Here is a 21,646-nt window from a genome sequence, read left to right on the forward strand (position 1 = left end):
TCTTTTTATACAACTTTATTGGTTTATTGACTACGTCTATATTTATATATGTATACATATATGTATATTGGCTAGAATTGGTAGCGAGTACAACAGCAAGCTGAATGTTAAACGGCGTTCTGTACATTTTCACGATCGATAGTAGAAAATTAGGCAGAAAAAAATGAAAGAACGCCTTTGATTTATCACGTACATTGGATCATAGATAGATCAAAATTAAAAAAAAAATTGGTGATTGCGCGGAAAATGACACGATTGAACGCCATCCGTACGAATTTGTATTTGTTTTATATTTCGCATAATATGAAAATGAACGTGCATAAAAGTAATCGAAAATGAAAAATCAATGCAAGTAAAATCTTAAAACGTAAATCTATACACGATGTATACACAATTGTACACGATGTTTCGATTGGCTCGTAAATGCTGGGCAAGCTGTCAAATCGGTTTCACGATTAAGTTGGCTATTAGATACGTAAGTACATAAGTACATACTACGATAATAAAGCGTAGAAAACACGATTAGGAGAATACGATACGAAACACTCACGATTCGAAGGATGCGATCGGACAACTCGTACTTTTACTTCCTTTCTTTTCCTTTCTCTTCTTTTTCTTCTCGTATACTTAACTTACAATATTCTCATCTCGTATACTCGCAAGATCCATCATCTGTACAGATAGGCGATGATCCTACGGTGGGTTCATCGGGAAAAAATGTTATTTATATCTCTCGCTTGTACGCGTTCGGTTCGTATCGTTCGTTTTTCGCTTCTTTCGATTTGTTCTTCGATGAACACAAGTATCTCTTGCACATTTACGCGTGAACATAAAATCGTAGGAGAATATCGAGAGATTTACGTTAAGTTTGCGCGCAATTACTTCTCGCGTTTACTATATTTCCTCGCTTTGGTATACGACCGTCGGTGTCCTTCGCACGGGCGATTGACTGTATAAGTTCATCGAACTCTCGAGGGGAATCGTCTGGCGCAGAATGGAGACAGGATCTCGGACTAGGCTCGTCGTCCTATGACAATAGAGTCTATTATTATATCAAGAGTAATTCCATCCCTCTCTCAGATCTGTAACAAGTTTTAGCCGAGCAAATCACGATTATTCACGATTTACAAAGATCGAAAGATTCGACACGTTTGAATCCACACGTTGAATTGGGATCGAAACGACGAAATTTCACCGATCGAAGTATCAAAGGAAGACAGAATTAACACGAGGGGATGCGATAATCTCGAACCACTCGACGAACCTTCGCGTTTCGATCAAAGTACCTCTTTTTCGATTTATTAATTACGATAGCAGTAGAAAAATATAATGGCGGTAATGTCCGGGGTGAAAATACATGTAAATTGATTCGAAGAGTATTATTACATATACATATGTATATATCGAGTCTTTCGCAAAAGGCACTGGGAAAGGAAAATGGCACCGTTGATTATTCGTCGCGCTTTTTTCACGTTCTTCCTCTTCCTCCATGGCTTCTTCTTCTTCTTCTTCTTCCCACTGGCACGATTATTCTCGTTCTTCCTACCTCCCTCTAGCTCCTGTACCGGTGATGGTTCGTGTAATGATTAACAATCGTGTCGAATTTGTCCTTTTTCCTGGGACACTTGCCTTGTCGCCTCATGTATTCGCCAAATTCGCAGCTAGGCATCGCGCACTCTTCGTTCTGTATACACCTGTAAATAAACGCAGAGGATTCGAACTCGAGAATTCGTGATCGTGACAAATCGGAAGAGCATTACTCACAATCTATCAGCGAGGGAGAAGTAACCTTTCCCTCGTCGGATCTTGATGCAGTTTTGACGGTTCTCGTAACAGTTGCACTGGCACACGCCATCGACGGTGATCCTCGGTGTGAATTCCGAGGGACACCGGCACCTGATCCATTCGTAATTGCAGATTAATTAATTTTTTTTTTTTTCTTTTAGACTCAAAAGATTAGAGGCGGAAGAACTCACGGTTTTCTCGGCTGTGCCCTTCTCATGTTTTGAGGCTGCGAGGAGGACGGATGGTGTCTGTAGACTCTGTGCTCCAAGGATTTCTCGTTGCTCGCGTCGTACTCGGTTCTCTCTCGGCACTCGCATTCCGTGTGATTGTAGAAAGACAATTTCTCCACCACGCTACCGCCACCCACATTCGTGGTCTGCAAAAATAACCGAGGATCCCTCCTTGTCATATATTATTTAGGATCCGCCGCAAATTTAATTATCCAATTTTTTAACGATCGGTCGGACGGTTGAGGTTAGGTCGTCGATTCGAATTTGTCCACATTGACGATACATGCGAAACGGGGGAATCGGAACATGGATACGAATAAAACATGGATAGAAGTCGAAAGACAATTTAATTATCCAATTTTTTAATTCTTATCGATCGGTCGGACGATTGAGGTTAGGTCATCGATTCAAACTTGTGCACATTGACGATACATGCGAAACAGAGGAATCGGAACACGGATATGAACGAAATATGAATAGAAGTCGAAAGACAATTTAATTATCCAATTTTTTAACGATCGGTCGGACGGTTCAGATTAGGTCGTCGATTCGAATTTGTCCACATTGACGATACATGCGAAACGGGGGAATCGGAACACGGATACGAACGAAACATGGATAGAAGTCGAAAGACAATTTAATTATCCAATTTTTTAATTCTTATCGATCGGTCGGACGATTGAGGTTAGGTCATCGATTCAAACTTGTGCACATTGACGATACATGCGAAACAGAGGAATCGGAACACGGATATGAACGAAATATGAATAGAAGTCGAAAGACAATTTAATTATCCAATTTTTTAACGATCGGTCGGACGGTTCAGATTAGGTCGTCGATTCGAATTTGTCCACATTGACGATACATGCGAAACGGGGGAATCGGAACGCGGATACGAACGAAATATGAATAGAAGTCGAAAGACATTTAATTATCCAATTTTTTAATTCTTATCGATCGGTCGGACGATTGAGGTTAGGTCATCGATTCAAACTTGTCCACATTGACGATACATGCGAAACGGAGGAATCGGAACACGGATATGAACGAAATATGGATAGAAGTCGAAAGACATTTAATTATCCAATTTTTTAACCTTATCGGACGGTTGAGTCGTCGATTCGAACTTGTCCACATTGACGATACATGCGAAACGGAGGAATCGGAATACAATCGAAATATGGATAGAAGTCGAAAGACATTTAATTATCCAATTTTTTAATTCTTATCGATCGGTCGGACGATTGAGATTAGGGGACGATTGAGAGGAATCGGAATGCGGATACGAACGAAACATGAATAGAAGTCGAAAGATATTTAATTATCCAATTTTTTAATTCTTATCGATCGGTCGGACGGTTGAGGTCGTCGATTCGAACTTGTCCACATTGATGATACATGCGAAACGAGGGAATCGGAACACGGATACGAACAAAACATGGATAGAAGTCGAAAGACATTTAATTATCCAATTTTTTAATTCTTATCGATCGGTCGGACGATTGAGATTAGGGAACGATTGAGAGGAATCAGAACATGGATACGAACGAAATATAGATAGAAGTCGAAAGACAATTTAATTATCCAATTTTTTAATTCTTATCGATCGGTCGGACGATTGAGGTTAGGTCATCGATTCAAACTTGTCCACATTGACGATACATTCGAAACGGAGGAATCGGGATACGAACGAAATATGGATAGAAATTGAAAGACATTTAATTATCCAATTTTTTAATTCTTATCGATCGGTCGGACGGTTGAGGTTAGATCGTCGATTCGAATTTATATTAACGATACATGCGAAACGGGGGAATCGGGACACGGATACGAGCGAAATATGGATAGAAGTCGAAAGACATTGTTTTGAAAGTGGGATCGTTGGAAAAGTTGGTTTGGTTCAACGTTAATTGCTACCGCTATCGACGCGCTCGGAATTAGCCAGTAGCGGATAATTCTAATCTGTCTTGCATTTCAATTGCTCTCTTTTCTCTCTCTCATCATCGGGTATCGGGAATGTGGAGTAGAAAGCTCGTAAATCTAACGAGAACGAAGGAAAGGGGGGAGAAGAAGAAGAGGAACGAAATGGCCGATCTCCCGTGGGAATACAGATTAGTCTGACTGCGTTCTTTTTTTTTTCCTCTCTCTCTCTCTCCATTTTTTTTCTCGAAACGCAACTGGTTCGAGATCGAGGCATCGGTCTCTCGATCCGAGCGACAAGCGGGAACGAGGAGGAGTCTGATAGGTCGTGCGCGTAATTGAGCCGCGGTTTAACTGGGTCGAGCATCTACGGATCGTGGCAAGGATCAAGATACGATACAATAGGCTGGCGGAACGAGACGTCGCGATCACTTTGTCCGAGGGTAACTCGATCTCTTCTTCTCGATCTTTTCTTGATCCGATTTGATGGACAGCCACTTGACGATCATTTGTTTCGAAGCTTCTTTTTTTTCCCCTCTCCGCTTATCATAATTATGATTATTGATCGAGCAAATTCTCTCAGCCTTCGTGTATCCTTGTTACGTGGGCAAATATATATTTATAAGAAGAAGAAGAAGAAGGGGATTCAACGTGTTCTAGGTTAATAAATACTCGTTGCTTTAATGCAAAAGTGAAGGGGGATCGGTGATTAGCGCGAGAGAGCGAAGGAAGGTTGACTTTTTTTTTTTTTTTATTTTTTTTTACGATGAAATTTCATGGAACGTTGGTTAATGTTATTCCTCGGCGGTTGCTCGAAGACAGATAGTCGGAGGGATAAAGGGGGGGAGGGGAGGGAGAGCGGAAGAAAATCGATGGTCGTGGGTGAATAAAGAATCGCGGAGGACAAATCGATCCGAAGAGTTAAGGACGGTCTCTCCTCTCGATCTCTTGCCGGATCTTCGTAATACGTTTGCGCCGAGATTGAGGTTCGCGATCGTTCTTGACGAATAGCCTGGCCGTGGTAATAAATTTCATTCCCCAGTGGCGTACACCGGTTGAATTCACGACCGAGTAACGGTCGCGAATTTAATCGAAAACGATCCAACGATCGATTATCGTTAAGCGATTTCTCATAGCCGACGAGATTTTTCGATACTCGATATTCGACTCGAGCAAAATTCCTTTCCCTTTTATTCCGCGCAGCAAGTCGCGACGGGGGACTTCAATGGAGAATCCGTTGAATCGAGGAAGTACGCGGGCTCGCCGCTGCCGCCACTGTCGCGCTCTGCCGTTCAATCCACTCGGTAAAGTATTTATATAATGGCCACTAGGCGCGCTATCTTCTCGCGACGAGTTTTCCGTTCCGAATTTTTCCGCGTTTCTTTCCCGCCGGATAAAAATCTCGAATTGAAAAATCACGCGATCTTTGCAATCGAGTATTTCCAGTTGCTTGTGCATTAGCTTGTTTGCCTTCGCGAACGAAAGGAGATTTTAAACTTACTTGCGGTGAATGCCGCTTATAGGTTATAACGTGTTATATAGTGTAACTCGAATGTATTCAATTTCACCGATCACGCTTTTTTCACGCGAGGAAATCGGGGAAACGAATCGAATTCTCGTTTTTCGTAGGTAAAATCACGACCAGCAGCTGACCGGCCGGTTCTCATTAACATTCCCCGGTATCTCGCTCGGGGCATCCACTCGTGAATGAAACACGCGGGGAAACGAGCACGAAATCACGAGGATCCCGGGATCGGTGAACCGTCTCTATCGTTGTATATTTCGTGCTCTGTTTCCAGCAATTTTCGGGACGGCGCGTCGAGTTCGTGACTCGAATAAGACGTAGAAGCTCGCGTCTTCCATTACCGTTTCGGTTGTAACCGCTTGTGTATAATATATACGAGATGGCGGTTGAATCGCCTTCCCGATTCCAGCCAACATTTGACCACCATCGGCGAACTACTAGAGAGAGAGAGAGAGAAAGAGAGAAATTTTTCTCGTCTCGCGGGTGGTCGATCGATTCGCCGTTATTACTCCAAGAAGCGGCGTATCTCTCTCTCTCTCTCCTTTCCTCGCAGGAGAGAGATAAGTGTATATACTCGGCCGGCCCATTCAAAGCCTACTACTCTCAGGACCAGATATCGACTCGGGGCGCGAGTCTAACCAATGTTTTGGCTGAGAAAGAATTACACGGCGCCGCCCTCCCACCCGTCCTCCATCTTCGGACAATGTTTGTGTATCTTTCGCGATCCTTCCCACTCGTTTATCTTCGCGCGTGAGATCTCGATCGCGTATTCGACCGCGGACAGTTTTATCGGATTTTTCGCGAGGTTCGATCTCTCCCTTATCGTCGCGGGTGGCGATAACGATGCTTGTTAGGACGCATAGGCGCCAACAGATACACGACGATACGCGATCTCGTTACTCGGATAAACACGAAGCTTGGTATTCGTTACATCGAAGCTATTCCGGTCCTGTTGTAAAGGAACGTAGAAAGGAACGAGTTTAGGCGAGGAAGGTGGATTCGCCTCGAGAAAGCATCGATCGATCGAGGCAAATTCGTCGAGCGTAGGAGTCCCGGAAGTTCGATCTTCTTTCTAGGAATGCGATTAAACGCGCGCGCACGTGCGAGCATTGTCGGAGGGAATGCTTTCTGCGAGTTTCTGCAAAAAGCTTTCTCTCGGCGATTCGACGTAACGATTAATCGAATCATCGTTCGAAAAGTGTTGCGAAACGATAATTAATTCGTGACTAGCATGCGAACAACCGTCACCTACGCGCTCGATTATATTCCGTCGGATATGCTCGACCGTGAACTGGTTTTTACTGCGCGCGCTTCGATTCTATCTGTGTAATTGCCTCGAGTCCACGTCGCTTCCAAGATAGAACGATCACGATTCTTTTCAACATTTAATAACTTCCTCCTCGAAATAATATATCCCGTTCGTGGAACGCCGATATTTTTCATCCATTCTATCGTTTAAGCTCCCGTTCATAAGGGAGCTTTCATCTTTAATCTTTTCACGTCGGTTGAACGACAAATCGACGAAGGGATCTTATGTCTTATTACAGTTGGCTAGACAGAGAGCGAAGGAGAGAGAGAGAAGGAATGAAGATGTTTCACGGGGAATTTCGATCGCGTCGAGGCGTACGTTGGCGCGAACCGCACGAGCCGCCGCTACACGGATCGGTTTACGCGTGGTATGGTCACGGTTTGCACGGCATGCGGATTTATCGACAGCGTCAACTCGCCTAATACCGTTCCAGGTGGATATATATATATTCCGTGCTCGCGCGCGGTATATTGTTCAAGAGAGAAAGAAAAGGACGAATAATTCGGTTCGTAAGTCCCGTCGGTAAAACAGCGGTGGCAGTTTTTCACCGGCGGCACGCGCGTAACCAGCGATTCGCATTCGATTATCGGTGGGCGTTCCCCGCGACCAATCGAGATCTCTATCGGAAGCGTGGCGAAACAAGATTACACTCATCTTTGACGCTTTTTATCGGTTTATCGATTTATCGACCGAAACGCATTTTCCGGAAGCGCGGAGATAGGCGCGTCTCAATTTGTCCTCTCCCCTCCCCCCGATGACAGGTCGCGTGTAATTTTACTTGTCGGCCGATAAACAGTGTATAAATCTTGGCGGCCACCGTGTTCAACCTGCTCGAAACCAGTTGCAGATTCGGATCGCTCGAGGCGAGTTCCCCTCGCGATAATCATTAACCACCCGGACGACGTGATCGACGATTTCGCTTCTCGTCCCCGTCGCTTAATCGTGGCCCGGTGAAAGCGTTTACGACCTTTCCTCCGAATGATCGAATCCATGGATCGAGGAAGAAAGCTCGGCTTCGATTACCTTTCCTTACCTTACGTTTCTTTCGAGAAATAATCTCTAAAAAGTGACGAATTGGAAATAACACGGATTGCGTCTCATAAGCATAATGGGACGTATCGTGTCGAATGCAGCGAACGAGAGGAAAAGAGACGCGATATACATCCGGGATATCGATTCTTTACCCTCGACATCGTGACGTGGATAACGATCGACTCGAGTCATGCCGCGGATTAATTAACATTATACACGAGGCTAATAGCTAGTAGTATATAATGCCGCGAAAGATTGGTCGGTTCGCTCGTGCCAAGATTCGCGATTCGCGACAATACGAAGGAAATTAAACTCGATCGGGACTACTATTTACCGACTGTACTTCGTAAGTAGGATGAATCGGTGGCGGTTTTAAAACCGTTGGAAAAATATTGGTTAGAAGGTGGCTCGGAAAGAGGGCAGCAACGAATAACGTACGTTTCGCTCGTGCGCATCGTGATCGCGCATCGGTATCGCGCGCACGCGTGGTTAACACGGTAAGAAGTAAAGCGGACGAACATTTCACCGTTTTTTGCGCCATCACGGGCATGGAATGTGGTCTTGAACCGCGCACCACCTCCGCCTCCCACCTCCCACCCGTCGTCGCCTCGCGACGCGGCGAGAAGTCGTGTACGTACATCGCGTGCACGTGTAATAACGACACAACGCCTTTTAGAAATTAGCCAACAGGCCTTTCCCCGCCTGATCGCCTCTCCGATCCATTTTAAACTCGATAGAACTCTCCCTGCCCTCCCCTCGACTCTCGAGGGAACCAGTTTTCGCGTTTATCCGGAAGAATATCGTGTCGCTGGACGGTAGTAGAGAACAGGGAAGAAATGACGATATCTCTTATACCGCGTGGCGAGTGGAAATTTAGACTCTTCTCCAAACGAGCGTATCGCGTGCTCGGTTGAACGATTTTCAGTTATGAAATAGATCTCGTACGGCATTCGCACGCGTCAAATGATGGGGAGGGGGGGGGGGAGGGGGATGGTGGAAGGGCGAGAAGAAGACCGATCGAGGAATTTCGAATTTGAAAGTCAATCCTGGCGGTTGGGCCAGTTTTTGCGCGCGTCCTCCGCTTTGGAGAAGAGGACGAATAAAAAAACGATCCATCTCTCGCGCGACAATTTGTCGGCCGAGCGTGTCCAACGAGGGATTCGCCGAATCTAAACGTTTTTTCGAGGGGAGAGAAACCGAAGGATCATATTTTCCTCCCGCTTGGATATATAATTCCTGCATAATTCGAAACGATAACGAAGCGGGTATGGAGAAGCGGATCCGTGTTTCGAAAGCGGCGTCGGATTATAACTAATACTAGTCGTCGACGCGTTATCACCGGATTATCTCGGTCGTTTGCACGCATCGGCACAGATCACGTTGCCGTCCGTTGTCGATCTCGACACCGTCTCTACCGCTTTGACACAGCCTGCTTTATTAATTAGCGCGGAGCTACCTCGCTTACTGTTCACTGGTGGAAAGAAGGGGCGGCACAAGGGAAAGAGAGGTTCTTCGTTGAAATCGCTTGTCTCCATCAGTTAATAAAATCGTAAAAATTACTTCGATATTATCTTAATTCGAATACGAAATTACACTTACAAATTTTAAACTGCCGTTACAAATCGTAACAAGCCTACGCATATTATGAGGGACAAAAAAAAACTTTTATATCGTATCGACGCATTAGAATTTTCCGGATTCTATATCTACGCTAATGCGTCGATATTCTAAATCACAGATCAATCGTTTTAGACTGATGCATGTGACAAATACACCATGATGGAAGCAAAAATACTTTTTTCGATCTTTTATCGACAGAGTTGAACACGTGGATAATTCAATCTTCGAGAAAATTTGTCAACGAACGAGATGATAGATATCGGTGACGCGCGATGCGTTTTCTCCTTTCGGCCATCCCTTTCGAAAGAAACGAGGAGATTGCCCGAACGATAGGAGGGGAAAAAAGTAGCGGAAACACGGAGAACGCGAGCAGATGATAAATCAAAGAGGGGAGAGAAGGAAGGAATCGGGCGATTTGCGACGAGTTTCGGAACGGAGACTAACGCGTGTAAATGGAGCTCGATCGAGATTTGGAGCCGGTTGTAGAGAGGCAGGGCACTCGAGAGGAGGATCTAATTACAGGGGTCCGCTTCCTGCCGTAATTAATCGCTATGACCCGCGAGATTTATGTACATACCGGCTCGTGTAAGTCTTCCCTCCCTCCCCTCTCTGCTCCTCCCTCCGCCCCTGTTTGCCTTTCGATATCGACTTAAAAATCGACTTGTAGAAAAAAGTACACATATATATATATATATCGGGCGACATCCGTCTTTTTTTTTACCGACCGAGCACGCCATCGATCGATCGACCGACCGCAATTGCCCACCGCTTCTTAATCGACAATTCGCAAACCCTCTCCCCACCCATCCTCGATTTTCGCGTCTTCTCCTCCTCCTGTCCCCCCTCCCTCTCCTCCTCGAGCGAGGGGAACGTCGAAGGCACGCGAAGGAGTTTTGAAGCTTCGCGAAAGGGCGTATCGCGCGCGAACGATCGAAATAGCAGTCCGTAAGGAAGATTGTCGGGGGGGAGGGAGGGGGGAGCGAGGGGGCTTGCGCAGAACGATGTACTTGAACCGGGTGGTAACAACGCGTTAATATTAGCGACGCTGGAATTCCTGCGAGGGAAGAAGAGAGGGTGATCGCTCTCTTCTCAACCGAAGCCAGAGGAAGAACAATGAATTTCCGGTTAGCTTTGTACTACGTCGTCCAGAGGAGCGACAATGTCCTCATTGTCCCGCGTGCCCCGCATAAAGATGCGTTGCCTCTTCTTCCTCTTCTTCCTCTTCATTTTTTTCCTTTACTTTCTTTTTCTTTATCCCTCCTTCCTTCCTCTCTCTATTTACAAGTATTGCCCCCCTCGAATCGAGCGTTTTCCACTCGAAGGAATAAAGTGACCCAGGTCGCGAATCCATAGGGGGAGAGTGTAATAAAGGTGTCGTTAAACGCGTAAAGTCACGAGCCTCGTAAACCACGAGGGGAATAATAAAAGGATCTTTGTTCCTTTACATTTATACACCGTTTACAACAAGAGAGCCCGTTCTTCTCCCCCTCTCGAGCTAATATCGAATAAATTTTACGAGTAATTATCGAGAAAGTAAGTGTCGATTAACCGTGTATATATATATATATATACTCGAGGGTGAGTTTTTATCTTCGTCTTCCTCTCGTCCCCTCAGACCCGTTGGAAAGTTGGAAACTCGGCCGCTGCCTCGGTTATACACCCGGTCCTGGTGTACTATTTTCCGCGGCGGATCTTTGCACCCGGCAACTTTAACGTCAGCCTCGGGCTGACTCACGCGGAATATATCTTCGGAGGCTCGAAACCGACTCGAAACCCGGAGGGAAACTCGGCGCGGTTTTCGGCGCGTATTTCGTGTTGTTATATTCTCGGGTCGGGCGCATCGATCCACTCCCCCCCCCTCCACGAGTCCACGAGTCGTGGCAATCGCGCGTCGGGCGTGCAGAATCGCGACGAGGCGTAATTTCGCGCACGGTGGTCCGATAGAGCGAACGTGATTCGCGGAATTACATCGCTTCACGTTTTACGAGCCGTGTTCCCGCTCCGAGGGCCGAGGGAACGGGGCTCCGGCGGTGTTTTCGACGCGTGAACAAAATTGTAGATAGCGAGTACTTGTACTTTTAAACGGAATCTCGTGTTTTTTTTTCTTTCCTTTTTTTTTTTTTTTTTTATCAATCGCTGATAACGATTGACGATGAGATCGATCCGGGATAGGTTATCTCGAATCGAATTTTTTCACCGACCGAGTTCTCTCTTATTTAAAATAAATCTCAACCTTTTAGATGCTTGCTTAGTTAAACAAAAGAAAAAAAAATGAAAAACTCTTTATTCAGAAAGTCATTCCAACTGATAACTTTGTATACATAGGTGATACTCGGCCAAAAAAATATATACTTGTTACTATTCAAATAAAAAAAAAAAATGAAAAACTCTTTATTCAGAAAGTCAACAAAAAAAAATAAAAAATTCTTTATTCAGAAAGTTAACAAAAAAAAATGAAAAACTCTTTATTCAGAAAGTCATTTCGACTGATAACTTCATATAGATCGATGATATTTGGCCAAAAAAATATCCGGATATTTACTACTATTCAAACAAAAAAAAAAATGAAAAATGAAAAACTTTTTATTCAGAAAGTCAAAAAAAAATATCCGGATACTTGCTACTATTCAAACGAAAAAAAAAAAAAATGAAATATTCTTTATTCAGAAAATCAACAAAAAAAAACGAAAAACTCTTTATTCAGAAAGTCATTCCAACTGATGACTTCGTATAAATCGATGATATACGGTTAAAAAAATATCCGGATACTTCCTATTCAAATAAAAAAAAGAAAATGAAAAACTCTTCATTCAGAAAGTCAAAAAAAAAATATCCGGATACTTGCTATTATTCAAACAAAAAAAAAAAATGAAATAGTCTTTATTCAGAAAGTCAATAAAAAAAAATGAAAAACTCTTTATTCAGAAAGTCAACAAAAAAAAAATGAAAAATTCTTTATTCAGAAAATCATTTCAACTAATGACTTCGTATAGATCGATGATCGGTTAAAAAAATATCCGGATCCTTCCTATTCAAATAAAAAAAAAAAATGAAAAACTCTTCATTCAGAAAGCCAAAAAAAAAAAAAAATATTCGAATATTTGCTACTATTCAAACAAAAAAAAAAAAAAATGAAAAACTCTTCTTATTCAGAAAGTCAAAAAAAATATCCGGATACTTGTTACTATTCAAACAAAAAAAAAAAATGAAACACTTGTTATTCAGAAAGTCAAAAAAAAAAAAAATATCCGGATACTACTCAAACAAAAAAAAAAATGGAAAACTATTCAGAAAGTCATTTGAACTGATAAATCGGTATAAATCGATGATACTCGGCCAAAAAAATGTCTCGTGAAATCGAGCAGCGTGGTTGTAAAGAAAAAAAGGCGAAAGAAAGAGCGTAGGGTTCACGGCCATTGCGCGACGATGATAAATCGCTCTCCTTCTCTTTTTTTTTTTCGGGCCGCATCTTTCTCCCTCGATTCCTCGCGCGACTCGCCTAACGAACAGGACAGGTGAGCGCGAGAGTCGAGTGGTAACGTAAGTGAAAACGTATGAATAGGTTGGCGAGGAGCTGGTGGATAAAGGCACTCCTCGATAAGCCGCTGCTAAGAAAACATCCTTCTTTTTTTTTTTTAACGCGATGCACCTGCGATCTATCGTTGGCCTGTGTCTTCCACTATCCTGCCCGTACGTAGGTATGCGTGGATAATTGCCAGCCACTTTATTGTCCGTTGAACGACGTTCAGAAGAGATAAACGGTATTTTAAATTTCATGAAAAAAAAAAAAAAACAGTGGTGACGAGGGAAACGATGAGGGAAAAACTCATTCTAAACGAAACGTAACCATCGATCATAAAGAAGCGGGAAAAAGAGGAATGGAAAAATGTGACGGTAGATTATAAGGGAGACGAAAGGGGCGTGCGCGCACGTGTCCCGTCTCGTCGTTATCGCCCACGCACGCTAACTGAATCTTCCTTCCTTTTTCTTTCTTTTCCACGACCGCGGTTTGCCCGTGAAAACTGTTCCTCCGCAATTAAAACGTAATTAGCCTCGCGGACGTAAGCGAAGCTAACTTTTGCGAAACGACGGTGCCGGATCAATGTTATCGACCGAGCAGTATACACCGTCGTTCCTTACGATGCACGTTGATCGGACAAAATTCAAATAAAAATGAAAAGTAATTGTTTCGATGTAACGACTATAGAATCTCTTTATAAATTTGAAAAATAAAAAATTTTAAATCCTATTTTTAAACGTATGTGTAGACAATTAATTGGTCACGTTTCAATCGTTGAGAAATATTCTGTAAATTTATCGAGGAAGCATTTAAATCTCATCCATTTTAAATCATTATAAATTATCGATGAGTTTGTTGTTTTTTCCTTTGCAAATTAATCTTTTAAAATTAAGTAATTACTTCGCGTTAAAAATTCACGGAAACTTTCTACTTTTTTTTTTTTTACCGTCATATTCGTTTCGCAAAAGTTTGCAAAAATTATATTAATTTCAACATTTACGATCGTATGACGCATACGGGCTCGATCGAACTATCGTTCGCCACTAGAAAGAAGTAGTTCCTTAAACTAATCGTTGATATTTGATGGATTAATTTCAAGCTATCTATTACATATATATTATAATAGACGCGTTTTTATCGTTGTTTAATTTATTGTATTTAGGAGAAACAAGCAATTATAATATTTCTAACTTTCTTTAGAATGTCATTTCCAATTCTCAAGGTTCAATTTATCCGTACGCTCGTCAAATTTGAGGCGCTTTCCAAGTTAATTGGCTGTTACAACTTCTTTCACATCATCTGCATATATACTTTTTTTACTGCAGTTGTTCAAAGGCTCAAGTCACAAATATTTTTTTTATACATCGATTATTATCACCCATCCTCCTTTTTATCCCGTATTAAACGCGATGTTAATTTCTTTTTAAACGCATTCAATCATATTTTTACACCGTACGTTTTATACACGGGTAGAAATAATTTTGTCCGATTGGCTGGTGCGTTCGAGCCGAGGATGCGCGCGCAGCGCGATTTCGAATCTATCCGAAACGGACGAGCCACTCGATCGTTATCTTCTCGCGCCGCAGTCCATTAATCGAGCGTTCGAGAGCACTTTAAGAGAACGGATAAACGTCGAATCGTCGTAAGATATATTAACTCCAACTTTCCAAATGCATTCTTCGGATTTTTCACGCTTCGGATTTACCTATGGACGGATCGCGTCAATTTCACCTCGGCCTCCCTCCTCCGCCCGGATTCTCCTCCGTCCGGCCTTTCGACTCTCTCGGTCGATATACACGAAGATACGTATCGCGGCTCGCAACAGGGGTCGCGGCAACCGTGTGTCGTGTGCCTCTCGCCGTTATCTCGATATTTATACGATCGAGAAAACGTTTCTCTCGCGTTGACGCGTACCGATCGGAAACAAAGCGTGATCGCCCCGCGTGGAAAAATGCCGACGAGGCTGTTTGCGCGTGCGCGTTCGCCGTCTCTCGTGGGTGTGGAGAGAAAAGGCGTGGGTGCTTCCACCATTATGTGTATGTACTACCTGACGTCGTGACGTGCTCGCGTGAGCTCCTAGGTAGTCGCATGGAAACGGGCAACAGTTTCTTCGAGAAATTCGAATAAAAACAACCTGTTTTCGCGCTCAACCTTTTTTCCATCCCCGCCTACGTAATGTTAAGAGACGATGCTTGAAAATACTGGCGATTTTAGCAAGTTTCAGGATCAATGGAAAATTCATCTGTAATTAATTCTCGTCACTCTCCTTTCGAAATCGATCCAATTTTTCCTCGAATCTCGCTCTTTTCTTTCCTTCTCGAGATACGAAACGGACGCAACAAATGTAACAAATCCGTCAGCCGAGCTCAACGTCGAGTGCGTCCTCTTCGCCTTGATGCGAGGCGATTTCGAAGAATCTTCGGCCGGTTGAAAAAGAGGCGGAGCTGTCTTTTTTTTTTTAAGGATCTTGTTGCACGATTCTCCACGGGGAGAGTCGAAAGAGAGACAGAGAGAGAGAGAGAGAGTCGATTTATAATCGTCGCCTCGGTTCGTTCTCTCCATTCAATTTTAAACGAATCGAATCTGATTCAAAATTAAGTAATCAAGTAAAATTCGCTTAATTTTTCCTCCGTCGATTTTTTTCGTTCGCTTAAAAGAGAGAATATCGAGGAAGAGAGGAGGATATCCCCATGGGATGATCCCAGGTATCGACGAATCGCATACCCATGCATAATGCATCGGGAATGGGACGAACGCTCGCGAATCGATTAAAGGGAGATAGTATTTTCGTTAGCTTTCGCGCTCAGAAAATCCATCCTAGCCTCTCAGTAGTTTATATAAATATATATATATATTTAGTAGTTATTTAAATATATATAAATATATATATATATATTCTCGCGAATCAAGCTTAATGAATAATGCAACGCAGTTTTAGTGTCTTGGAACACGGAACGAAACGGAGGAGCGTGGAGGGCAGCACACGACGCCGATTTCGTTTTCCTTTTCATTGAGCGGATGCGAAGATTCGAGGGACACGGTTGAAAGAGAGAGAGAGAAAAGGTGTGGAGCTCGAGAGGCGTGGAACGGTTATTATATTCAGCGAGGAGGGAATAAGCTATAAATTAGCCGACTCGGCATTGTCGCTAATACAATCGACGAATTCGCGAGCGAAGGACGAGATAAAAAAGGACCGATTGGAGAGGTTAAATTTAACCTGTTTTAAGAACTTGCTCGATCGATAAACTTACTTATCTACTTTTTCTCTATTCCAATTAATGGAACAATTACGTTAATTAGCGTGTAAATTGGAAATCCCTCGCGGCTAAATCGTATCCGTTAAATGGAATAATTGCGACAAATTGTCGGATCTTGTCGGAAAACTGTTGTAGGATCTGATCGTTTCGGCCATTGGCACACCGCACTCTGTTTTATCGAGCGAACGAAGCTGTTACACAGCTGTTTTCGAAAATCGTGCTGAACGGTAGAGACCTTCGTCGAGTTCCTCCCATTCTACTACTAAATCGATTCGAATCAATTTGTTTCGGAAGATAAATCGGTTGGATTCGTTTCCAGGCGAGGGAAAACGGCGAGAATCTATCGTTGTGGCGGGAGGTCGAAAAAAGCGAGAAAGGTCGCATAGAACGAATGGGCCGCGAAATGCTGCACAGGCTCGTATACTTCCCCCTCCATCGTGCTCGAGCGTGCGCGAGGGAGAGGGGGGCGCGGCGTGTACAATGCCGGCAACTTAACTCGTGGAATGATCAAAGCTTTAACGAACGTTCGCTGTCCGTGGCCGGTTGCCGCAATCAGGGGTTAGCCGAGGTTAGTCGCCGATCTATTGAGCGTAAATACTCGACGATATCCTTCTTCGTCGATTAAATTAAAAAATCTTCGAAACGTCAAGGATCAAAGGGAGAGAGATATTCGGAGATATATCGAACGTCGACAGTTTATCGAACTTTGCTTCGATGAAATTTATTTTATTCCGAGGGAAAGGTAGAAGCAGACAAGATGGAGAAATTTTGCCTCGATAATTTAGACGTTAGAAACATGAATAATAATTGCAAACAATTGTAATATTTTGAACGGAGATTACACGAGAAACGTTTAATATTTTAACAAGTAACTAAACTTAATTCGAAATTTCCAACTAATTGCTTCTTCAATCGGATTTAATGCTTGAAACTCTGCAACGGCATTGAGTTTCGAATTTTCGTCAATTACAAGATTTACCTTGGATCGAATTGATTACATTCTCTGAAACGGGTTAATGCCTCCAACTCCAGGAGCGACTACTAGGAAGTTCCTCTGAATTATGTACGCGGCCGAAACGAAGCCGCCGGCCACGCCTCTTGCGACGTTTTGACGAACTGCGAAGGAGCGGAGGAAGAAAACGGACGACGAGCAACGAGTTGGAAAATTTATTATCGTCTCCTTGTGAGCCACGCTCTCGCGTTGTTCGAATTCGCCAAACTTTCCGCGTGTTATAAAATTATTGCTCAAACTATTGCGGATACACGAATTAACTCCGAGAGAACGGATCGATATTTCCTTTCCTAGTTACGTATCGCGCAACGATATATTTCGATTAGATCGAGCGGATAGGAAAACTATCGAGTCGCAAAACTGGATTCCTTGCTCGATCTCTCTCCTCCGAGATTTATGACCGTTCGTCTCCGACGTCCGTCGTGGATCCAACCTGTGATGGAACGAACAATTTCTTATGCTTTTCTCTCCCTCTCTCTCCAGCCGAGGAAGAACGCGTCTCGTTATGGTTTATTCATAAAACGTAGCGCTGGGTCGTTTCGGCAGGCAAATTTAGACCCCGTTCGCGGAAAGAATTTCTTCCATTCGAATTAAAGCTTTACCCCCACTTCCGTTTTTCCCGAATTGAAAGAGGGCGCGTATTCGTTTTCCAGAACGTGCAAGTGGTTGATCGTGCTCTCTCTCTCTCTCTCTCTCTCTCTCAGACACTTGAGGCGACGTAAAAGTTTAAGGTGGCGAGATGCCATTGTTTGAACTTGGACGATAAGCTATCTTAAGCGACTCGATAACCGAGATAGGAATTTCTTTCTTTCTCCCTTTCTCGAATTAATCCCGAATCTTTCTCGAATATTTTCTTTCCGACCGCGAAAGACAGTTGCAGTTCGGTCGATGGATGGACAACTTCACACGAGTGAGAAGTGAAGTTGGCGCGGACGAAGAAGGAGCGTAAGTGGAGGGGGAAAAATTCGTTCGCTCGATTTCCGAAGCGAACGATGGATAAAGGAAACGGAGGGAGGAGGGAGGGGGGAGAAAGGGAAGATAGCGGATTTCGCGATTCTTTATTCGAGCGTGGGGCATCGGTCGGCGGACGTGGCACTAGCTGCAAATAAATTGCATCGTCGAGCGGTCTTATGCTAATCCGCTTGGCACGAGTGTCTATTACGAAAGACGGCGCGAGGAAGAGGGAAAAGAAAAAAGAAAAGGGGAGAAAGACAGCGCCGCGACACACACGGAAAACGACCGGTTGTCGCTTGAAATTTCACGCGACAACCGTTGCCACGTGTTCGCGGCAACACGGCGGCGCAGGGACAACGTAATTTTCGACAAAGGGGGGACATAGGCGAGCCCGTGCTGCAGAAGCGAATCGAGAGAGGCCGTAATTTCATCCGAGATGACTCGACCTAGATGGCGCGCGCTGCTTTCGAACAATAGATTCGAGATTATTTATTCCCGATTTAAACACGGAGATTTAATTCTTGCTTTTTATTATGAATTTGTTATTTTTTAAAAAATATATATAAAATATAAAAGTATAAACGTAATAAGAGAAATTAACATTGATTAGTAGAATAAATGTTGGAAGATGGAACGGAATAAGAAAATTGCCAACTAAAGTTAGGAAAATTATCGTTTCTCCAAAATATAGCGAATGAATAATTATATAAATGAGTTATTATAATATAAGATTGGTTGAAATTAATCTATATTAATTTTAGTATAATTTTCATCATCGCATCTGTCAATTTCTGAATGAAGAAGAATGATGAAGTGATTATTTTAAGCTTAATTTGCAAGAAAAAAAAGATTTATCGATAGATTATAACGATTTAAATTAACGTTAAATTAATTTTAATATATTTGCAAATTTTTGCGAATCAAATATGGCTGTAAAAAAAAGTAGAAAGTTTCTAATACGAAGTAATTACTTTAAGCTTAATTCAGAATAGAACAAAAAACTTAATATAATTTATAACGATTCAAATTTAAAAAGACGTTTAGAGATATCGTACCCGTTAAATAAATTTGAAATTTAAATGCTTTTTAATAAATTTACAGAATATTTCTCAATTATTGAAATCAGTTATCGATTATCACTTGTCTAGCTACATACCCATGTACTTTGTCCAATCTTATTAATTTTCTTTATTTTTAATTTTCGGATTGTTCGTTTAACTTTTAAGGGATCGAAAAATTCCAATCTCGAAACCGAGCGAAAAATTATTATTCTTTACAAATTTGAAAACGAATCTCCTCTTTCGCTTTAATATTCGCATGTTGCGCGTCTACTCCGTCGATAAACGCTCGCTTCACAACAGTGTTTCCGAAAGCAGAAGGGTCGCACAGCAGAGCGCAGCAAAATCCAATAGCTCGCTTATCTAGAATTTTCATCGCGAGCAAGGATTACCACGTCTCGCGACGACCGTCTCCCGTCCCTTCGACTCGAAAATTCTGCGTCGGTCGATCGATGTTCCAGTTCATCGAAAGCAGGTTGTAAACGGCAGTTTTCATTGACTGGCGTGAAACGAGGGTATCTGATGGGAGCGAGGCACCATTCCACGAACGAGCGGAATGGGAAATGAACGATGCGCCGCCGCGCTTATTCCGACGAAAATAGACATTGCGCGATGTGGTTAACATGTAAGGGCATGCCCGCACAACACGAGACGGGAATATCGATCCAGATGCTCCCTCGCACCTGATCTCGCACGCCACGAATATACGCGAATATGAAACGGGAAGGAAAAGAACGTTTCCTTGAGCGGTTATCGAACAACGGCACTCGAAAAACTATTTTTCCACCGAAATCGTATATTTATATACGCTATTATTATTCGCGAGCTTGCGAAGTATAAAATGATTGATAAAAATTAATTTTTTTATGAACGAATTATTAAGAATTTTCAATCATATAAAATTTTATTATAATTATGACGTATATGTAAATTCATGATGTTGCATTTGATTTGATATAACTGCGTCGTATTTTGATAAATTTGTAAGAAAATTTTTAAAATGGTATTGATGATTTTATAATTTAATTTCTCAACAGTTTAATTCGAAATTTCATAAAATTTCGCAAAATAATTAATTCTAATTATTAATCCTTAAAGTTAATTTAAATTATAACTGCACTATTATATCCTTATATTATTGTTATATTGCTGTATTATAACAATAATATAATGATTAAGTTAAGTTTCAATTTAATGAAATAATTTAATCCGTCTAACTAAATTAATAACTGATAAATTTTTTATATATATAAGAATCTTGAAAGATTCCTTAAAGATCCATCTTTAAAAGATTTTCGTATTTTCAAGTACGTGTACATCATCATCTCCATCCAAATTTTTTTAAACCTATTGAATGTGAGCCACTTCATTTCACATATACCTTGAGAAACTGAAACTTTTTTTCCTGATATTCAAAGTTAGACTCGAAGAGCAATGAAAAAGTAAATTTTCAAGAATAATATCAAACACGATATATCTTCACTATAATTTTATACAAACGATTATTTTATTACGATTATGTCGGGAGCTAATTTTCTTTTTTTTTTTTATTTTAGTATCGATAATAATAAAAATTATAATTATCTCGGTAATTTTTTTTTTTTCATTTCAAAGCTTAAAAGGCTTCGTCGTTTACGACGATTCGAGAAAGAAATATTTTGTTCTTAAAACTCTTTTTTAAAATTAAGATTAAGAATAAAAAATATTAAATAATAATTAAAAAAAAAATATCGCAAATATCAAAATAAGAATTAAAAAAAAATAGCAAATATCGTAAACAATAATTTTATTTCTTGGAGATCGACCATATTTATATTCATTAAATATTTATATATTATATATTTATTTAAATATATATATATATATATATATATATATATATATATATATATTATACTATTATTTAAAAATATTTTTAAAAATTGAAAAATATCCAAAATTTAACTTAATTTTTCATACTAATTATATAAATCATAAATAAACAAACATGAATAATATGCATAATAATTAATTTTTTAATTTAATTTTTTTAAAATTTAAATAAAATCTAAATGGTTTCAACGTAACTACTTAAAAAAAGAAATCGTACTGTCTTGTGGGTCAAATTTATATATAAATATAAACATTAATATATTAATATAATATATAAATATTACATAAATTTATGTAATTTATATAAAAAATTGTTTCATTTCGAAGAGTTACTCGTGAAAAGGGAAGTTTTGTCCGCTTTTGAGATATACCCCCAATCGAAACGAAATCGCGTTTCCTTCCTTCAGGATTTCGAACCGTTTAAGGCTGTTCCTCTCGCGTAAGAGGCTTACGCGATAAGAAGATGGGATGGCATTTCTTCTGCTTCCCTCCACCCTCTTTCCCCTCCACTTGTCGAGAAACTCGGTTGTAATTCCGAAAATAAGAGGCGTC

General features: G+C 41.5%; 1 protein-coding gene across 1 annotated transcript in view; it reads right to left on the reverse strand.

Moving 5' to 3' along the window:
- LOC100577397 (trichohyalin) overlaps positions 1 to 21,646 on the reverse strand; it is a 49,165-nt gene continuing 27,519 nt past the window's right edge. Inside the window, exons 4-6 of the mRNA XM_006569299.3 lie at positions 1,977 to 2,161; positions 1,765 to 1,896; positions 1 to 1,694 (exon numbers count right to left, since the gene is read on the reverse strand). Coding sequence (XP_006569362.2) covers positions 1,553 to 1,694; positions 1,765 to 1,896; positions 1,977 to 2,161 — 459 coding nt within the window. The 3' untranslated portion in view covers positions 1 to 1,552. The remainder of the gene's footprint in view (positions 1,695 to 1,764; positions 1,897 to 1,976; positions 2,162 to 21,646) is intronic.

This window comes from Apis mellifera, linkage group LG4, assembly GCF_003254395.2.
Source record: "Apis mellifera strain DH4 linkage group LG4, Amel_HAv3.1, whole genome shotgun sequence".
In the NCBI taxonomy this organism is placed as follows: domain Eukaryota; kingdom Metazoa; phylum Arthropoda; class Insecta; order Hymenoptera; family Apidae; genus Apis; species Apis mellifera.